The sequence below is a fragment of the Astyanax mexicanus genome, chromosome 5 (assembly GCF_023375975.1).
Source record: "Astyanax mexicanus isolate ESR-SI-001 chromosome 5, AstMex3_surface, whole genome shotgun sequence".
Taxonomy (NCBI): domain Eukaryota; kingdom Metazoa; phylum Chordata; class Actinopteri; order Characiformes; family Acestrorhamphidae; genus Astyanax; species Astyanax mexicanus.
Window position 1 is genome coordinate 55,765,419 of NC_064412.1, and position 21,648 is coordinate 55,787,066.

The 21,648-nt window shown below is 36.6% G+C and overlaps 2 protein-coding genes across 18 annotated transcripts in view; one reads left to right on the top strand and one right to left on the bottom strand.

The window, feature by feature from the left end:
• Window positions 1-21,648, top strand: part of caskb (calcium/calmodulin-dependent serine protein kinase b) — a 59,889-nt gene that overhangs the window by 21,474 nt on the left and 16,767 nt on the right. For 7 of the 17 annotated variants that reach the window (XM_049479937.1, XM_049479944.1, XM_049479941.1 and 4 more), the window contains exons 5-12: window positions 94-166; window positions 6,494-6,596; window positions 8,465-8,643; window positions 9,657-9,779; window positions 10,321-10,404; window positions 11,465-11,564; window positions 15,656-15,673; window positions 17,434-17,558. In XM_049479937.1, coding sequence (XP_049335894.1) covers window positions 94-166; window positions 6,494-6,596; window positions 8,465-8,643; window positions 9,657-9,779; window positions 10,321-10,404; window positions 11,465-11,564; window positions 15,656-15,673; window positions 17,434-17,558 — 805 coding nt within the window. The remainder of the gene's footprint in view (window positions 1-93; window positions 167-6,493; window positions 6,597-8,464; window positions 8,644-9,656; window positions 9,780-10,320; window positions 10,405-11,464; window positions 11,565-15,655; window positions 15,674-17,433; window positions 17,559-21,648) is intronic. The other 10 variants (XM_049479940.1, XM_049479946.1, XM_049479950.1 and 7 more) reach the window with 5 other exon arrangements.
• gpr34a (G protein-coupled receptor 34a) lies at window positions 1,945-6,129 on the bottom strand. The gene is made up of 2 exons (XM_007244220.4): window positions 5,680-6,129; window positions 1,945-4,409 (listed from the first exon to the last, which is right to left on the bottom strand). The coding sequence occupies exon 2, from the start codon at window positions 4,327-4,329 to the stop codon at window positions 3,181-3,183; it is 1,149 nt and encodes a 382-aa protein (XP_007244282.3). The 5' UTR covers window positions 4,330-4,409; window positions 5,680-6,129; the 3' UTR covers window positions 1,945-3,180.

A 21,648-nucleotide genomic window follows, 5' to 3' on the forward strand; every position in this document is an offset into this window, starting at 1 on the left:
CTTTCTGACGTGATTAAAACACGTTTTCTTACTGAAAATCTAAAATTCTGTTAAATTAATGTCAATTTTCTCGCTTTTTCTCCCCATCGCCAGCCACTACATGCGCCAGATACTGGAGGCGCTGCGCTATTGCCATGACAACAATGTCATTCACAGAGACGTGAAGGTAAGACTCAGCTGATGTTATTCTGTGATGTCTGACCGTTCATTAGTGCACCTCTCTAAATTCTTAAGCACACATTTACTCCAGTGATCTTAAGTTAGCTCTTGCAAGTGGGTGCATGTGTGTGGGTGTATGCGTTAGGTTAAGAGTGTGTGTGAGGGTTTATGTGTTAGGATAAGTGTGTGTGTGTGCTTTCTTCTTGAGTTTTGAGTGCAGCATTATGTTTGTTTCATACACAGATGTAAATATAATTCTCTTGATTGTTGAATGTAGTAAATAGAGAAAGTAAACTGCGTGTTGCTAGGTGACTGAATGTGCTCTGTGGCTACTCATTTCCTTGAGCAGCAACTGCTGACTTTGCTGGTTTGTGTGTGTGTGTGCTGCACACTTCTGCAAACATTACCATGATGCTTTTATATCACACAGGTTTCAAAATAGGAAACATAAGAGAACACATCCTTTTTATCACTATTCTTTCCTTCCTAGCTGACCTGCAGTCTTTCAGAGATGTGATATATGTGGCTAGGTGTGATATATGTGGCTAGGTGTGATATATGTGAACATAGGTTCATCTACTCCTGTGTGTGTGTGTGTGTTATTTTAGTTAGCAGTTCACATGTGCCGTTTTTCTTCCTGTTTGTTAATATATACTGTATAAAAAAGTTCAGTAAAGCAGTTCAGCATGCACATATACATTTAAACTGCTTATGGAAGTAACCTTAAATAGCTGTGGTGATTTTTGTATTTAATCCAGTCAGCACTGGAAGAGTACTGTGTCCATGTGTACAGTTTTGGAATGTATGCCTTTTTATGATTATTATTATTATTTATTTTTTTGGCTTATCCAGAACTTCTTAGAATATGGGCCAGTGTATTGTGGGGAGTCTTGCCCACATACTTTTGTTAATACAAGACTTTCTCCCCCTGCCTCTTTTTCTGTATGCCATGATATTATTGATGAAATACCATCTTGTCAACTGTTAACTAGACATCCCGCTAACGATGAAACACATTCTCATCGACCGTCCTTCCCTTTAACCATATAAGACACTCTTACTACCGAGAATCGAGATATATTTCCCTTATCGTGCTATAACTTTTGAACAATTTTACTCTGTCTGGATATATAAAACCAAGTGTATGCCACAAATAGCCAAATATGCGCTGAAGAGGCAATAAAACCCCAACAACAACCAACCAACCATAATATTTGGTATCATTTGATTACTTTTTTACTATGGTAACATCACATAACAGTTATTGTGGTAACATCACATGACCTTCAGTGTTCTGTTGCGGTTTTCTTCCCCTACATTCTAATAATAATTGATCATCAAGTAACTAGAGTGCAGCCTATGGCTTGTGCTCCAGCTCCTCACAGACTCTGGTCTGGACCTTTTTTTTTTAAACTTGTGGTTGTGTATTTTTTAGCTTGTTTTAATTTCTGACTTAATGACTAATGGAAATTCTTAATTGATTTTAAAAAATTGGGCGTGAAGGGTATAGTGGTTTGTTCAAGTAAATTTCTGGTGTATTGCTATCTTGACAGTGCAAAACACAGGTGCTCCACTGACATAATAAAACCTAGACAGACATCTACAGTCAGGTGTTTATTGCGTGAATTGTCACTCTTTGCTGAGTTGACTGCTCAAAATTCACGGCACATTATTTATAAAATAGGACTAGTTGTAATCTTTGTATTAAAACATGCAGTTGGTCAGTATTCTTAAAGCATAATATGTTTAGCAGAGTGTCTCTGAATGATGAATGGAAAAAAAAAAATATATATATTTTTTTGTTTTACAAAAAGTACCATTAGACTGCCCATCCTTATAAATAACAGCCCTGAGAGGTGTGGTCTGGTATATTTCAGAGGGGGCAGTCCTTTTCTAACGAGACAGACGTCTGTGATTAAAGTGGGATTACTGCCAGAGACCCTCCCTTAGGCTTCGGACAGATGGACAGTGGGGCTCCTCTTCTTTGCTACAGGCTGACACCAACATGTTAGAGAAGTACAGTATGAGGCATTAAAAAAGGTTTCGTGTGTGTTTTAAATAAGTGTTTCAACTACAGAAGATTTATGTTGTCTAGTTAATTGTTTTTATGACATAAGGTATAAGTGCATTATTATATTTCTTTATTTTAATATTGTCTGTATTATAAAATCTTAGGAAAACTGTATAATGTAATTTAATAATGGAATTCATCACAGGAATTTTTGGGGGATTGTATCATTTGTATCATTCAGAGACAATAGTTCATCATGACAAAACAAAAGATATGGACAGCTCAAGATTTAAGCATATCATTCAGGCGTACAATAGACTAACAATTAACAGTAATGTTAATGGAACCAGCTAGCTGTGTCAGTTTTTTGACTGTACTGTGCATGACCAATCAACAAGCTTAACCTAAATATCATGTTTTAGTTTTTAGTAAATATTTTACACAATATATGCAGGTTTGAATAAAGAACATGAGAAATAAAGGACGTAAGTGTGTGTAAGCCCCAGCCTCCTAGCACTACCACTGTGGCTCACCGAATATGTACACAAGTCCCTTAAAAATTGATCTTTTGTTCCTTATAATGCACAAGTGTTCCTATTATCTGAGAGTGTCAGAATCTCCAATCTGTTGCATTCTCACTGCAGCAAGTCACTTATTGGCTTCGGCAAGTCTCCACAGCTGTCGCTGTCGCTTTTTTGCACTAGTACTAGAATTCTGTTGTATTTTTTCCAGGACAGATGTTTTTCCTGGAGTCTTTTGTCTTTTTTTTTTCTTACTGAACTTAGTAATCCAGCTTTTCCCATCACAGTTCATAGTCAGAAAGAGATTCCTGCATATTCCTTTTGCCTCATGTATACAGTAGAAGAACATAAAGTAGATATTGAATACATACTGTAGGAGATACTGTCAGGAATTGTTATGAACTCTGCTTTTGCATTCTTCTGCAACCCATCAGAAAGGCTAGGCCTTTTATTGCAGGATGTTTGCAGGACCTTACTTTCTTCTTCTTTTTACCGCCTGCCCTTTGGATGGGAAGGGGTGGTACGAAGGGTGGTTATGAGCCCTACGCTCCCGCGTGGCGTAGCCAGTGCGGTGGTGGAGGCCTGCGATAGTGACGTCCTGCGGAACTCTGTGGTGGAGCTGTTGACCATATTTGTGTGATCCGGCTGAACCTGGCACACCCGAGACAAGGCTCTGATCGCAGCCTTGCGCACTGATCCCGAGAGCATGAAGTACATCACCGGGTCCAGGCAGCTGTTGAGGGCTGAGAAGAGCAGCATGACTTCGTTGGTTCGGTCCATGAGACGCCGCATCTCGCAGGATGTCTCGCTCAACTGGGACTGTATGTAGAAGCCCCTGAAAGAGTGATACGGCACAAAGCAGATGGTGAACAGGAATAGCACCACAAAGGACTTCTTAGCCGTGCGGCTGTAACGCATAGCATTGGGCAGGTCCGGTTTGTCACGTGACGCTCGTAAGAGACGCAAAGCAATTCGCGCGTATGAAGCCACCAGCAGAATAAACACCAGCCAGAAGACGCCCACCAGGAGGAGATTGAAATAGGCCTTTCCGCGGGCCTTTGTGCGAGCCTTGTACTGGAAGCACTTTCCCTGCTCCTCATTTCCTTCAGCCAGGGCGATCATAGGCACCACAGCCACCAGAGAGCCCACCCACAGAAATACACAAGCCGCCACGCTCCAGGCGCTACCCCTCAGCCAGCGGCGGCAGCAGGCCATCCGCACTCCTTGAATCTTCACATATCGGTCCAGGCTGATGAGGCCCAGCAGTGTGATGCTCACATACATGTTCATGTAGAAGAGGTTGCCCACAACCTTGCACATGCGTGGACCCAGCGGCCAGTAGTTGCCCATTGCGTGGTAGAGGACACGAAACGGTAGGCATGCCACCAGCACCAGGTCAGCCAGAGCTACGTTGATTAGAAAAACCCGGACGGAGTTGTGGCGCGAGTGCAGAAAGAGGAAGACCCAGAGGGCTAGAACATTCCCTGCCAGGCCAAACAGGAAGAGGAGGGAGTACAGAACAGCAAAAGGCACACGCAGCGATTCCTCCTCCAAAGAACACGATTGGTTGAGGTCTGAGTCTCTCTGTGGGCCGATGGATGTGTTCAACAGCATTCCAGTGTGGTTAAAGGTGGTCATCGTGTGCGTGTTTTTTTTTTTTCACTTCCTCTTTTTTCTCTTCGAAAGGTTCAGGGCTTATATCTTCAGCTCTGTTAACTCTGTTGGAGGAGAGTAAAGAAAAATGAGAATTTTTTTTTTGTTTATGGTTTTTGGCAAAGAAAGAAGAATCCCTGACAATCGTGAAAGCAAGGAAGAAAGCTGGCTTCCCCATAGCAAGTTCTCTTCCAAATACCCCTGCAGGGGACCATTAACTATACTGGACGTAAATCCTCAGATTCCCAACAACATAAACGCTTCCACTGTGTGCTCACTTGCTTCATTTCTTCTCAACCATTCCGTTTTACTACAGTTTTCCGTTCGAGAAACTCACATATTTGTATTGGATCTCTGATTGATTCAGAAATTTATACCGTTGAGGAAGGTTGGCGAGCTCTTTTTATTAAGACCATGTGTAGAATCAGACTTGATGTCTTTATACAAGACCTACTCTACTGTAGTGTAGTACAGTAAGAAAGAAAGTACTAAGGAAGTGAAAAACAACAGTTTTATAACTGTGGTGCTTTTTAGTTTATTGGGAGTATAAAAAAAAAATAGATTAAGATAATTTGAGCTGGCCACTGTATTTCAGTAGGCATTTATTATTATGATCATTATTATTCCACCACATTACTTGAGGTCATGCTCATCCTACAATTCTTAAAAAAAAATCGTCACAGTTTCAACTCTAACATCTTCCATCCTGATCTGATAATGTGCTTGTATGCAGGGTTTTGCAGGTGCACTTTAGTATTAAAATGTGTCTTTAAACCTTAAACCAAAATTTGTAACTTCCACATCTCACATTCTTTTTGCTATAGTCACTGAAATTGATGCAATTGTAGAATCAAACCTGTACTTTTTAATGCTTTATACTTTTTAAACTTATTTGACATACAGTTTTAATTTAGGAGTTTCATTCAGGAATGAAAGGATGAATTTTCTGATGAATTTGGCCAATTGTGCCCCCTCGCACTGCTGATAACAAAGCAACATGACCAGAGAATTAAACTTGCAAACTTCAGGCCATAGAATTTTCTTATTATATAAAAGTTCATTGCTTTTTTAAAGAGTGTTACTGCATATAAAGTTATACTGTACATTTTCAGTTTATTAAAGCTGGTTCTTAAAAAATAGCTAATATTTACATTGCAACAATTTTTGGGACTTTTATATTTTCAGAAAAAAATGTTTAAAGCTTTTGCTTTGCTTTTGTCCTGAACTAAAGCAGTCTTTCTCTCACACATATTTATGCAATATTGCAGAGCTCCAACACACATAAAAATGCATAAATCGTTCTGCGATCTGTATTTTCTCATATGTATCACTTACCATTCGCGGCAGAAACAGCTGTTGTATCTCTGCATGCATGCGTCTTTTTTCTTCACTCTTTTTCCAGACACTTTTTACTGTTTTTCGCTTTATGTCCAAGTTGCTGTCTTCTCCTCTCCCCTAGTCATGTTACTGGAATGGGAGCTGTCTGTCACAGACCTGTCTTCTGTCTTCCGTCTATCGCTCTCACGCTTTCTCTTGCTCTCACGCTTCTTCTTTCTCCTGCTCACTCGCTGCTGTCGGTCCTTCCTTTCTCTGTCTGAGAGTGCTGCTGCTCGCACTTAGAGGGGAAGGTGGGGGAACGAGTAAACCACAAGCACAAAAAAAGAAGCTTAAACCCAGAATGTGTAATATAGTATGCAGGGAAATGATTTTTAAAGCCAGTGTTAAAAGTAAACAGAGTGATAAAGTAAGAAATACAGTAATACTTCCTCTCATGCTTATATTAGTTAGTGTTCAAAAAGGTCTCAGAGCAAAGATCAGACTATAGTGTCATCTTGATGCATGGGAACTGTACCAATGAGTAACTGCTACTGAAATGATGCTAAATGTTTTGTGGGATAGTTTATCAAAATGAGTGTGTGTCTTGTTTACAGTGACCTTTACATGCCTGTATACTAGCAGTGTCTTGTTTTTGAGTGTATTACATAAACACATTCATACCAAACTATTATTATTATTACCCCCTTCTTCTTTCTGCACTCATTGTTTATCATTTTGTCAGCTCGACTGACATTACATGAAAAACTTTGTAGTTCTGTAATAATTATATTATTTTATTAATTATTCAGTATTTATTTCCCTGTTGTTGCAGCCTCACTGTGTGCTCCTGGCATCAAAAGAGAACTCAGCTCCTGTCAAACTGGGAGGCTTTGGGGTGGCAATTCAACTGGGTGAATCTGGCCTGGTGGCTGGAGGTGAGCTTTCTTTCTTTCTTTCTCTCTTTCTTTCTCTCTTTCTCTCTCTCTCTCTCTCTCTCTCTCTCTCTATATATATATATATACATATATATGTGTGTATATATTCTTTCTTCTATTCTATATCTTTCTTTCTGTCTCTCTCACTCTCTCTCTCTATATATATCTTCTCGCTCTCTTTCTTTTTTTCTTTCTCTCTCTCTCTCTCTCTCTCTATATATATATATATTTTTTTTTCTTTCTTTCTCTATTACTCTCTCTTTCTCTCTCTTTCTCTCTCTCCCTCTCTCTTTGTACACAATATATATTTTATTATTTTGTCATCACAGTGTGTGCTTGTGCGGTATTTATATTGCAGCATGTGTAATGTCAAATAAGGGACATTTTATTATGTTAAATTTGATCTGCTAGAGGTATATTATATATGCCTAATATATATTTTTTACTTTAATCTTGACTACACAGAGATAATAACATAGGTTATTTTTAATATAAGTGAAATGAATATAATTTGTAGTTAATAAATTGTATCATTGACTTGTGGCGAATTTTTGGGAAAATTCCTGTGTTTTTAAAAACTGCAATATATTATACAGGAACAAAATGCAGTGTAAGTTTTTTAGTATTGTGCAGCTATAGTGTTTGTGTGTGGGAGTTTCTTCATGTTGGTCTTGAGGCTTCTCACTCTTGTGTGCATGTGAGAGTTACTGCATAACCAACATACATGCAGCATCATCATTCAGCAGTCAGCTAAATTATAGGAAACGTGTGGTAAGCACCTTAAAGAGTAAATGTGTAGCAGTGAGTACTGGTTTAGTACATACTTTACAAGTACAGAGTTACTAATGTGAAAAAAAAACAGATATGTACAACAATATTTAGTGTAGTAGTGCAGTAATTACTATTTACTAATTTTCTGCATATTTTGCTGCACAGTCAAATTGTAATCAATATATGTGTATATCACCTAATGTGAGAAACCTAGAAGCGTACCTAGAACATAGAAGCATGTTTAGGTAATATGATTAAATCTGGTCTTTAAAATTAGGTGTAAACATAAAAAGTGCTTATACAGCCAAACATAATATTCTGCTTTTAGCTTTTTTGGCTGCTGTTTTAGTAAAATGTTTGGATGAAAGAGTAAGAAAAACCTACAACGCTATGTACTCATTTAGACTTATTTACACGTTATTTACAATGTACAATATGTACAAAAAATGGCTGTTACTACATATATACTTATTTTATACTGGGATTTGTTTAGTTATATATATAATATTCAGGATAAAGCATTAAAATATCTTTATTATAAATTATTTAGCTAAAAAAAAGGCCTTAGTGATTATTTTAAATATCTGAAATTCAATCCCACACCAGTCTTTAAAATGCCACAGACTTCAAATACAGTTTTGATTTTTTATTTTCCAAATTTCATATTAAAAAATTAGCCTACTGAATTAATTCTAGATAATTAAGACAGTACTGTAGGCATGGGAAAGTATAAATTTAATCTTAAGTTTGTCTGCAGCCTCTTTTCAGTGCAAAAGTGTTCGAAACTGTTAATTCATGTTTTTTAAAAGTTTTTTTGTTTGTCACAAAAATAAAGATTACTGTGTATTTTGTAAATATTTTTATTGCTTTCTGAGTGGTTATAAAAGTGTTACATTTAATTTTCCTCAAATATGCAGATAGTCTTGTACCAAAAAAACTATTATTCATCTGTATGTAATTGCATTTATTACCATAAGGTTATTATGATATGTCTAATTTATTATCAATCATTATTAATTATTTTATTGACTGTTCTGTGTCTCTTTCTTTCCCTCATTCTCTCTCTCTGTGTTATGTACCTGTCTGTGTGTGGATAGGTCGAGTGGGGACTCCACACTTCATGGCTCCTGAAGTGGTGAAGAGGGAGCCGTATGGTAAGCCGGTGGATGTGTGGGGATGTGGAGTTATTCTCTTCATCTTGCTCAGTGGCTGCTTGCCCTTCTACGGCACCAAGGAGCGGCTGTTCGAAGGAATCATTAAAGGGAAATACAAGGTAGTAGTATATTTACACAACGCTCGTGCGGAGTAACAGTAGAGCTGGGCAGTGTGATGAACAATTTGTGTATGAACAGATTTTGGTTTCAGGGTATAACAGGTTTTTATTATTATTATTATTATTATTATTTTATCTTTCATTGGTGAAATCATGCAAAATTTTAGCGGTTAAACTATCAAAGTTTTTACAGAGAGCTTTTTTTAATTTATGTTAATAATCTGGATATAGTATCACCACAGTCCTTATTTTTCCATTTTCATACAATTTTAAGGTATTAAACAGTAAAAAATAGACTAAACACTATAAAACTAAAACATATAACTTGTTTATAATGATGCCCGAATTCTAACTTAACTACTTAGTTTTTGGTGAAGGACCTATTCTGTTTTTTATTTTTTATTAAGGTACAATAAGCCTAAAAGAAAAGCATTTACTGCTTGAGTAACTGCATATTTGAAAAATGAATGTGTGAAATACCTTTAACATATAAACTGTATTAACTGGCCATCATTCAAGGACAGTAGGTACCATTCAGTTGGAAAAGAGGCGGAGTCTGACCTCACATGTATCGGAGGAGGCATGTGCTAGTCTTCACCCTCCTGGTGTTGGTGCATCACTAGTGATAGGGGGAGTCCTAATAAGTGGGTTGGGTAATTTGCAGTGTAATTTGGGGAGAAAATGATGAAGAATGTCACAGAAGATTCAGCCTTTAGCTAAGAATTGTAGTTAAAAGGCTCAGTTTTAACTACAGTCTACTTACTAAAACAATATGAAGTTTTAAACTGGACTCAGGCTCGTAGTGACTTTATAGGGAGAGCCGAATTGGACTCGATTAGAGTTGGGATGTATTTTTTTAATCCTGATATAAGCTGTAATGCACAAACTTTAAGGAAAATTTCAGTGGTTTACCAAATGAACTGCATGCTGCCCAGCAGGATTTAGCAGTAAGCAGAGCAGAATAATAGTGAGTCTCCAGTGTGTCTCAAAGGGAAGCTTGTTGTGTGTGCTATCAGATGAACCCTCGGCAGTGGAGCCACATTTCTGAGAGCGCCAAAGACTTGGTGCGCCGCATGCTGATGCTGGACCCTGCTGAGAGAATCACTGTCTACGAGGCCCTCAACCACCCCTGGCTTAAAGTAATATACTAAAACACGCACTCACACACAGATACAGGCACACACATATATAATACACTTCCATAATGCTTAAATCAGAGTTTATACGGTAATGAAAACCCTGGAAAAGTCATAGAAGTAGAAAATAGAAGTTTCCAGGTTTGGATCAGTTTTGGAAAAGTAAAAATACCCAGACAATTTTGGAAAAATCATGGAAATTTGGTCTATGAATATTTGTGTTTCTGTTTATTAATAAAAAAAATCTGTTTTGAGCTACAAACACATCAGCTCAGAGTTAATTCAGTAATTTGTCCCGACAATATAGTAGGTCAAATACATTTTAGACCTACTATATTATATACATTTTTTTTTAAATCATATGGTCATGAAAATTGGAAATGGCATGGAAAAATCATGTAAATTAATTGGCATTGGTTATAAACGTGTATGAACTCTGTTAAATATGTGTGCATGCATGCATTTGCTTTTGTTCTGTAATATTTAATATACAGTGTGTTATTTGTCCAGACTGAGCTGATATGTTGTGTTTATTACTCTGAAGGAGAGGGACCGCTATGCCTACAAGATCCACCTGCCCGAGACGGTGGAACAGCTGAGGAAATTCAACGCCAGGAGGAAGCTGAAGGTTCAACGATTAAAAATATTTTATCCATTAATAACACACCAATTTACAGTTTCTGTACAACTTAAACATGTGGAGCTTTTAGAGTAGCAGTTTTTCAGCGCAGTGATTGACTTTTGATAACAGTTTTTGCAGAGCGTCTTAAAGCACGTAGACTCTGCTGTTTTAGGTCATTGTGAGTAAAGTTCTGCTTCAGAGGAAAGGTGTTAGCCACATAAAAGCAGGTCGTGGTTGATTTTTTTCTTTTCAGACATTTGAGACAAATAAAAAACAAGCATGCATCCGTTAAAAATGGAAGGGATGAGCTTGTCGTGAAGCTTTTAGCCTGTATAGAGGTGAACAGCTATGGTTTGGTGCGTGACGCGTATCAGTAAAGGAAATGTCAGGGGTCTAGTTCAGTGGTGATTTTCTAATGTTTTACTAATAAAGATTTTCTTTTTGTAAAAAATGTAAAATCCCGGGATTTGCAGTGATAATTAAATACGTTTTAAAAAGGTTTATTAATCAGATTTTTTCATACAAGCAATAATCTCCAATACAAATAAAACAAATATTAAAGAAACGTAGTAAGAAGTGCATTAAAGTGCATAGACCTTTATTTAATTCAGTGTTAATTCAGTATATTAATTAGATTTCCAACAAAAATGCCTTCCAACATGCCTCATTTAATTTGGAACGGCAAACGCTCTGAAAATGAGTGAGATATTTAACTTATCTAACAGCCTCTGTTAGAGAAAGTGAGAGAAAAAATTGAAAAAACATTAAAATAAAAATTGTCGCTAATGTTCAGGGGAGTGCTAACTTGTTTGCAATAATAACGTAGATCCATCTGATCTGTTATTACATTAATTATAATAGTTTCTTAGTTTTTGTAGCCCTAATGTTTAGTTGAATAAAGGTGAAGCTATAATAAATTGTTCTAGATTTGTTAGAGATGCACAGTATTTACAGCATCTGTTACTAACTGATGTTCATTACAGTTTAAAATACTAAATACTAAAATACTTTGATACTACTTTCAATTTTTTTTTTTTTTTTTTTTAATTTCATTTATTTTTTGCAGGGCGCAGTGCTGGCTGCTGTCTCCAGCCATAAATTCAACTCATTCTATGGGGACCCCCCAGAAGAGATGCATGACTTCACAGAGGACCCCACGTCCTCAGGTAGGATCTTATGTCTGTTTGTGTTAGTGCAAGTATTGGTCTTTAGCTGTTCTTTGAATTTAGTGGTTTATGTGCTTAGGTAATGGTTCAATTCTTACAATTTATTGTTGTTGAACAGAGCTTGCCATTGTTACCTTGCTTAAAGACTCTAATGTAGCATTTAACATGAGTATACATGTAAAAATCCTCCAAAACTGACTCTTGTAGCGAGTAAATACACTGTAAAAATGAAAAAGTTGAGAAAACTCAACTTAATTATTCACATAATGTGATTTCAGCATGAATTAAGGCTTGGAGGTCTAATAAAACTTGACCACACTTTTTTTTTTTCCACACTTCATTCACTTTTTAGTGTTTAAGACATAGAAACCACTCTACTTATATATCTAGTTACATTTACAGTCTTTTTATAGAAACCAGCGACAAAAGCATGCCACATATTGTGAAATCACTGCCACTTCCCTGTCTCAAAGACCAACTTTCACATCCTGCTGCTGCGAAGAAGCAGACAGGACCGTTCTTGACGGATGTTGCCTGTTGCTTTTCTACGTGCCAGCTAGTGCTGAGTTCTATTGCTAAAATTCAGCATCAGTTATTTAATCAACCGTTTATCAGTCCTTCCAAATACGTCATACAATATATGATTATGTAAGTTCATCTTTGGGGTTAACATATAAGAAACTGAACACATTGTTCAATCCATGGGTTTATCCTGCAGTCTGTGGGAAGAGTCGTGTTGGCCACAAGTCTCTGCTGTAAGACCGCAGATCCTGTTCAGAGACAGTGCCAGGAGTTCTGGCAGATAAATGTTGAGCGTTCAACACTTGGATCATTCAAGAGATTGCCTGGCTCTCGTCTGAGATGTGTCTATTTGTGCTTGTACTATATGTGCTACTGTACAGCAGAGAGCAAAGCAGAGCAGTATCTGTTAAATAGATTAAGAATAAGAAGAATTAAATGTAGGAGTCATTAACATAGTCCTCACAATGTAATGTCTCATTCTTTAAATGCTCATCATTAATGCCCTTCAGCTATCAAAGGGGTTAAAAAAAAACAAGTGTTAATTATATAGCTGTTTAAAAAAAGATGTTTTAATTATTACCTGTATGTAGACTATACATACAAATGCATATTCATAAGTATGAAGCCAGATTCTGTAATTGCTTATAATCTTTAAGCAAAAGTGTTTTTGTGAAGTTAAACCAGATGTAGAAATACTCAAAGTTTAAAGCCAGTGAAATAGTGCAGAAATGTTGATTCATCCCATTAATTTAAATTTGTGTTGTTGATGCTTTTATATATGTGGAAATCAGCACAATTTATTATAGAAAAAAACTGTATTAACTGGCAGGTTACATTTGTGGACACAAGAGAGCTGCACATATGGGGAACATGTGTGGGGTTATGTGGGTGGTCCAAAGAGTTGTGTGTGTGTGTGTGTGTGTGTGTGTGTGTGTGTGTGTGTGTGTGCGCACATCCTTTAAGGTTAAATCCAGTGTGAAATGGACTTTGGGTTCACTAGTGAAACATGATAACGTGTATAATTTTTGTTTAATAAGACCACCTCCATTCCCTCTAGCTTTCAATCAGGCTTACAATGCTAGTGATAAAGGCATAGTGTTGCCCATGGAAAGAAATGGCTGTTTTTACACCATTAATAAACTAAAAGTAGCTCCACACTTCATATATAGAATTCTGTAGAAATCCTTAGGTAGTTCTCTGAGCTTCAGCCATCTTGAAATTAAGTCACTAAGTCAACTGACAGATCTTTTTCCTATCTATTTGTTTGTGCTCGTCAGTCGACTTATTATGACCTAATTTTAAGATGGTGGTGCCCGGAGAGCTATCTGAAGGTACTCCGTGTATAAACAGTTTTTTTTATATATATATAATTTAATATATAATAATAATTTTCCCACTAGGGGTGGGCGATATGGCCCTAAAATAATATCACGATATTTCATGGTATTTTTGCGATAACGATACTCTTGGCGTTATGACAAAACACTGAATATTTTTGATGATTAAATTTTTTTCCAAGAATACACTACTGCACAACACTAATAATGCACTCTATATATCTCCATATATCCAGTACTGCTGTAAAATTAACGATAATGTACAGATATAATCTTATATAGTCTTTAGTAGATATATAATGGGAAATGAGAACAGTGTGAATTTTTTTTTCTTTTGCTAAAAACAGCAAAAAAGTAGCACCCTGAGGTGATGATAAGGGGTGGGTGATATGGCACGATATATTTTAGGGTTTAATATCGTTCACGATATAATATTTTTTTTGCCAATATTATCGCGTACGATATGATATGGCACATTTCCCAGTGACATATTTCCCAGTGCCTCGTTAAATTTAAATTTCTTTTAATAATGTTAAAATATTGTATTGTAAACCTGTTGGGAACATCGGCTGAAAGCGATGTATTTGGGAAGAATGAGGTGGGCTGTTTATAAAAAAACAAAAGTTTATACTTATTATTATATTTCACTGGATATTTCTTTTTCTAGCCTTTTTAATGTTTATTTTAAGCTACCTTCATACAGCAGGTAAAGTGGCCTAAATCCATTTTTCCAATTTTCTTCCCTAATCTGATCTTTGTACTGTAAACCTATATCTAGTATTTGGCTCAACAGTTTATGAACAGAAGAGCAATACTTCATAGGTAGTTTTATTCCATTTATATTGTGTTTTTAGAACCACAAGAACTTACATTTTACATTTGTAACAGTAGAACGTTAATCCAATGGCAACACTACAGTTCCAAATCCCACAAACATCCTGAAGTGCATCCTCAGTGTATTTACCCACTTAATTGCTGTGTGTGTGTAGCTTATGTTGCTTAACAAATAAACACTTGATGACTTTGCATGCTTAGATTTTGTTTACAATTATTAAACAAGTAATTGTTCGCATAAATATGCTCACTGTTAAAGTCAGGACTTAGCAGGGGAACATTTGGCAGCTGTTACAGCCCTGAGCCCTGAGAATGTGTGAATCGATCTTAGCTTTGCACATTGAAGCATTGTGCTGCTGTTCTGCTATTGCTCTTCACACAACAGCTTAAGCTCCATCAAGCTGCTAGGAGACCGTGAGTAAAGAGCTAGCTGTTTCCAGCTTCATCCATAAACTGAAATGAGATCTGGAGTATGACCTCGCCACTTTAGGACTCCAACACTGTGTTAACAATTAAAGGTTAAGTTGATTTAGCCTTTGTAGCTTTAGCTTTATGTTAAGTCTTTTTTTGTCTTGCTGGAAAATAAACTCTCTCACAAGTCTCAGATATTTTTGCTCTGCTAAAATTGACCTAAATGTGCAGCATTTATGTAAAGTTTCATTCTACTATTTAACAGCATTACAGAAACAGACTCTCTGGCAGTCTCAGTGTCTGACAGCTGAGCTTATCACTGATGTAGCTGTTAAAAGGAAAAGTTAATCAGCCACTTCCTCTTCTTTGAAAACTCCAACTTCTTTAAACACTTCTTCTTTTTTTAAAGCAGAATTTTCTAAGAAGTAGGATAACTTGTGCTTTGAGCCTCCATTAAAGGACACACTCTTCATATGCATTTTTGTTAAGCTGAGAGATAAAAAAAAAATAATAATCTGCATTTGTAGATAGCAGTGTTTTATATTCTCTCTATAACAGTAATAGATGTGGATCACTTTGTAGTTTTTGTTTTTTCAGTGTTTTTTCCCCTTTTTGTTTAATAGAATCCACTGTGATTCAGTGTTTAAAACATCAAAAGGAAAAAAAATATGTATTGTTTTTTATTGTGTGAGTGTGTATGTATGTGTGTGTGTGTGTGTGTGGATTAATTTAAGCTTGTAAACACCTCTTCTTCTTACTCAGCTCCTGAACTCCTTGTATGATGTAGGCAGCTTGCTACTATTGTGTGTGTTTATAAACACATAGACTAGTGATCTTTACCTTTACAGTTCTCTCTCTTTCTTCTCTTTCTCTGTTGTTTCTTTTTTTTCCTCTCTTTATTTGTGTGTGTGTGTGTGTGTGTTCTCTCTGCTCTCTTGTGTCCGAACTCACTGTATGTTATTTGTTCTAATGCTGCCCTCCCTGTAGGATTGCTTGCTGCAGAAAGTAGGTATCCCATGGAGCCTGACATCACTGTCTGTGTACTCTGTTTTTACCTTTTGAATGTGTTATTCCTGCTCATAAGAGCTTTTGTCATCATCTTCTGAGCTTTTTATTTTATTTTTTTTCCTGTTCTGGTTTGTCAGAGCTGGGTCTCAGCACTTAACCCAGCTGCATGTGTGTTCATGATAACTTCTAAACATATTGGTTTAACCCCAGTGTGTTTTGTCTGTCTGTTCCCATGCATTCACATTTCAGTACACCGTAGATGATCTAAATGACAGATAGAGATGTGCACAGCTACTGGGGTTCCTGTGTACAGAATGCAGGCTAATCATACATTTTATTTAATGCTACTAAACAGTGCATTAAAATATAAAGCATTTTAATGGAATGTGCAATTAATTATGTACTTTATTGAGTATTTTGGCAAAAAATGCATTGATAAGAAAGCGTCTGAGAAGTTAGAGAAAGTGCTACCATAATCGCACAGCTAGATCAGGGTCAGCCACTGGTTTATGGACCACAAGTGGGCCGTGAAACACCCTCTAGTGGTTTTCAGGCTTATTCTCAGAATGGTGCAGGAGAGTTCAGTTTAGAGTCAGTTCAGGACAGATAAAAGAACACATCAACAAAACATCAGCAAAAACCAAGTGCTTTTAAACTGTAAATACAGATAAAACATATAAAAACTAAAGGGTATGTTATTTAACATTATATAACAGAATGCCTTTAATTAATATTAATTATTATACAGTTGTTAACTAATGACTTGTTAACTAATGTCATTATTAAACATTGGTTCATGTTTAATAATGTTTTAGTGGTGTCAATTAATAGATATTAAATACATTACTTAACCATTTAACAGTGTGTACTACTGTCGTAACTACTGTTATTTGTGACCCTTATTATAAAGTGTTATTAACATAACATATCACTGGTCTAGGCAGTAGGTAAAATGTAAAACCAGAGGCAAAGCCAGACTCAGAGTGCGTCTCAGACCGCCTTTATTGAGATTTTAGTGCAAAAAGGCCAAAAAGTAAAGAGGGTTTTTTGTGTTTTTTTTTTTTTTTTTTTTTTTTTTTTTGCTTACAAACTTTTTATATTCAGTTAAATTACATTACTGGGCGCCGAGTGGTCTAGTGGTCTTTAAAGCTGCAACTATGTTTGGAAGATCACTGGTTCAGATCCCGGTCATGCAGCTTGCCATCAGCTGCCAGAGCCCCGAAAAAGCACAATTGGCCTTGCTCTCTGTGAGCGGGTATATGGCACTTTTTCTGCTCATCACTCCTAGATTAATGTCGTTGGAGGATGCATATATTAGTCTTTACCCTCCTTGTGTTATGGATATGCAGCTAATTGGGTGGGGTAATTGGCTTAGCTAAATTGGGAGAAAAATAGGAGAGAATTTGAAAGAAAACAAATATATAAATATATTTTAGCTTTTCATGTTTAATCAGTCATCTTGACCCAGTGTTTGATATGAACTGCATCTGAATGTCTCTTCATCATACTAATATTACTGTGATAGCTCTCACTCCACTGTTTTGTTGTTTTGTTGTTTGTGTTTATCTTTGCCCCTGCATGTAGACTGTCCTACATGAGCTCTGAATGAGTGCATCTGTTTATTGCATTCTCAAGTTTGTGTTGTTTTGGTCCACATTGTGTGATAGTGTGGAATCTTGTGTGATAAGGGTTTGATTCTGGGTTTTATTGTTCTGTGTTTATTATTATAGGTGTTCATTGTATCTGTAAATGTGTTGTAGGGGCCGTGTCCCAGGTGCTGGACAGTCTGGAAGAGATCCATGCGCTGACCGACTGCAGTGAGAAGGATTTGGACTTCCTGCACAGTGTCTTCCAGGACCAACATCTACACACGCTGCTGGATGTAAGCATGGCATATGTTTATATTTGGGCTGTCCATATTAATGGGTTAACGCATGAAGTGAATCTGGAAAGTTTATTATTATTATTTTTTTTAACACACAAATTAATCAGGTGACAAAATTGACAGAGCCTGGTGACGCAATACCAGTTTTACTTAATGACATTATAACACATCAATGCTTACTGCTCAGAGTTCAAAGAATGATTACCTTTTATTTATGCTGAAGTTTATGCTCTCTCTTTCTCTCCTTTATCTCTCTTTTTATCTCTCTTTCTGTCTTTTTATCTCACACACAGCTGATGACACGTTTTCTCCTTTCATGCTTTTAAGTGTGGAATATGGAGCCACACTACCATTTATTTCCTCTATTAAAACTGTCAGTTAAACTTAGTAACCTGGCACATTACAGTATTCTAGTTTAAAATGCATCAAAACTATCCTAAGATATTATAATACAGTGTATATATACCGTAATATATAATAGTATTATAATACTACCCTTAGATAAAAAAGGTAATAAATAGTAATAGTAATAAAATAGTAATAAAAAAAGGATCTAGTCTGCCAGGTGTAAACCACACTACACCATTATGCTTGTCCTCTTCCAAAAAATACAGTTAATTAATAGTAGAAATCTAAGAGTTTCTAACACTGATTATTTTATTCACATTTTAATACCCATTATCAAAAGCTTAAGGAAGAAAAAATGTGGCCAAGCACTGAATTCTATTATGATTAATTTGATTATATTTTTAATGCATTGACAACACTAGTTTATATACCTTTATAATATATAACTGCAGAATGCAAATCAGAGGATCTTCAGCACTTGCAGTTCTGCACTCGTTTTTTGTATTATACTGTGCAGCTATGCATGCAAGCACTTTAAAGAAATCCTCTTCCTTTAGTTTTTTGTAAAGATGAACTGCAGTGCTACATGTTTACCCTTTACTCGTGCAACATGTAAGGAGTATTTGATGGCAGATGAGAGCTTCCTGTTACTCATCCACTTTCAGCATAGGAAACTTTGAAGTGTGCTGGCTGAAGAAAGTGGATGTTTGGAAGCTTTGCAGTAAGAACAGGTTAACTGCAGTAGCCGAGTGCAGAAGATTTTTAAGGAGGAAGTGGTCTTGCTGAGTCAAAAAGACACGTGCCTTTCTTACCACAGACAGACCATTTCTGTTTTCAGAACCTCGCTCCCATCATCTTATTTTACAAACGGTGAAAAATAATATTTAACCTACAGTTTTTGCACGAATGTTTAGAAACCCTTTAGAATGTTCATTATTTCTGCATAAAAACGACCTAAAACATCATCAGATTTTCCAGACAAGTCCTAAAATTAGATAAAGAGAACCCAATTAAAGAAATACATTTAAAAAAATCCAGTATTACATGTTTGTGAGTGGCAAAAGTACGTAAACCTTTGCTTTCAGTATCTGATGTGATTTCCCCACTTTGCAGCAATAACTTAACATTTAAGCAACTGTTGAGGAATTTTCTCTTTACAGAACAGCTTCATCTCTCGGATAAATTATTGACAAAGTGTAATATTATGTCTTTTGTTTCTTTGTCTAAGTTCCTGGTACATACATATACAGCTCTGGAAAAAAAATAAGAGGCCACGTCAGTTCCTGAATCAGTTTCTCTGATTTTGCTATTTATAGGTTTATGTTTGAGTAAAATGAACATTGTTGTTTTATTCTATAAACTACAGACAACATTTCTCCCAAATTACAAATAAAAATATTCTCATTTAGAGCATTTATTTACAGAAAATGAGAAATGGCTGAAATAACAAAAATTCAAGAGTTCAGAAATCAATATTTGGTGGAATAATCCTGGTTTATAATCAGGTTTTTTTCATGCATCTTGGCATCTTGTTCTCCTCCACCAGTCTTACACACTGCTTTTGGATAACTTTATGCTGCTTTACTCCTGGTGCAAAAATTCAAGCAGGTTCAGTTTGGTGGTTTGATGGCTTGTGATCATCCATCTTCCTCTTGTTTATATTCCAGAGGTTTTCATTTTGGTCAAATCAAAAACTCATAATTTTTAAGTGCTCTCTTATTTATTTATGTTTAGAGCTGTATATACAGATGTACACAAAGAATAGTTTACATCCACTTGAAATGAACCTTTCAAAACACTTTTAAATGTTATATTAAGGTTATTATTTAAATCTATTAAATTATGATTTTGGCCCTTGATATTTTAAATGCCCTATGTCCCAGTCATTCTGCAAACCGCCCACTCCCACCACCCGAACCTCCAACCGCATATTTGTGGTTGCCAGGTGATGAGGATAAACAGAACAGCATAGCGTGCCAGCCTTACCCTGTGCTGAAATTTCAGTGATAACAAACTAAAATGGTCTTTATCACGAAAATACACTTCTGTGGTCAAGTTGTATATGGCCAGCTCTGCATAGATTAAATAACCATGTACCTTGGTTCAGTTAAGGTTTAGATGACCAGACTTGGCAAATAAGGGTAGATTTGTTTTACTTCAAACGTTATTATTGTCTGGAGAATTTCCTCCTAAAATAACGAGTGAGGTACAGGTCCACTACTTTTTTTTTAGACTCGAAAAAATGAACAATGAAAACGGTGTCCTAGTGATGCCTAAACACCAGGAGGGTGAAAACTAGCACACGCCTCCTCCGATACATGAGAAGTCAGACTCCGCCTCTTTTTGAACTGCTGCTGTTGCTGTAGCATTGCCGATTAGCATCAGAGCGCTAACACTCGGAGGAAAGCGCAGCCACTCGGTTCTGATACATCAGCTCACAGATGCAGCCTTGTGCTGATCCACATCACCCTAGGAGTGATGAAAGAAAGGAAAGAGCACCATCTACTGTACCCACCCTGAGAGAGAGAGAGAGCGCAAGACCAATTGCCAGTTGTGCTCTCTCAGGACTCCGATGGCTGATGGCTAGCTGCATTCGAACTGGGATTCGAACAAGCAATCCCCTGATCATAGAAAACACATCATAAAGCTGCTTCACAGAATGTTCCCTGTAATTATAACTTACAAGAACGTGTAGTTAACAGCAAGTGTATTTCAACCCTAAGAGTGAAGTTTATGTGTAGAGCGAGGGACTGTTGATGCATAAAGCTTCAGCTTCTTGTTAGAATTCCCTATTTTAACTTAAATGACACTGAAGCTGTTAGCTTCTTCATTTAGGCTGAGACAGTTTAATTTAGCCGTTTTTCCTTTGAGATAGTGGAGAAAACTTGAGTTCTGCCTTATTTGTTCTTTAAAATAGACTTTTCTAAACATCCCCAGTTGTTGATGAAGTAGCTGTGAGCGTGTGTGTGTTTGTGTTTGTGTGTGTGATGGAGTATTGAATGCCTTCACTAGGAAACTAATTAGAAGTCTGCACGAGCATGAAATTGGCAATCTATATGAGCGTAGGAGAAAGAAAGGCCACCTTCCCACCTTCCCTTCGCGTTGTTCTGAGTCTTTTAAAGTCATAGATCACGTCATCAGATTCGTGACTTGAGTCTACACACCTTTGATAGCTGTTAATAAAAAGCTGATTTTTTTTTTGCATGTATTTGATGTATTTGATAATGATGTATCACTTGAAACTCTAAACTCTTTAAACTAGTTTGAAATAAGAAATGAACAGGACCGTTTCTTTACAATTACTAATGCTCTCTCTGTTTGAACTGAGAATCTGACTCAGGTTTTGGAAAGCTCTGAACTTTTACTTCTTTAAAGGCAACAACAAAAAAAAAAGAAGCAAAAAACCCAAGCTACCCTGCTACCCACTGTCTAGACACTGCGGAATATGTATAGCTCTTAAATGGTTTTGTGACTCAATGGTATTTAGGTAGTGGACTATTTTCAGGAACCAGAATGTACCCCCCAAACAATCTGTCATCATTTATCTGTTCTCCCCGAGTCCTGAGACCGCGTCAGTGTCAGTAACTCACAGGATGTGCGATCACAGAACAGCCGCTCTGATCTTGTGGTTAAACGTGTTACACAGTTTCCAGAAACATCCATCCCTAGATGTACCATAATTATTAAATTCAATCTAATTATTATATAGAGTTGTTATGCTGTACTAAATCTGTAATAT

Bases quoted from the DNA above. Each gene is read 5' to 3' on its own strand.
- gpr34a (XM_007244220.4), bottom strand. From the start codon at position 4,329: ATGACCACCTTTAACCACACTGGAATGCTGTTGAACACATCCATCGGC.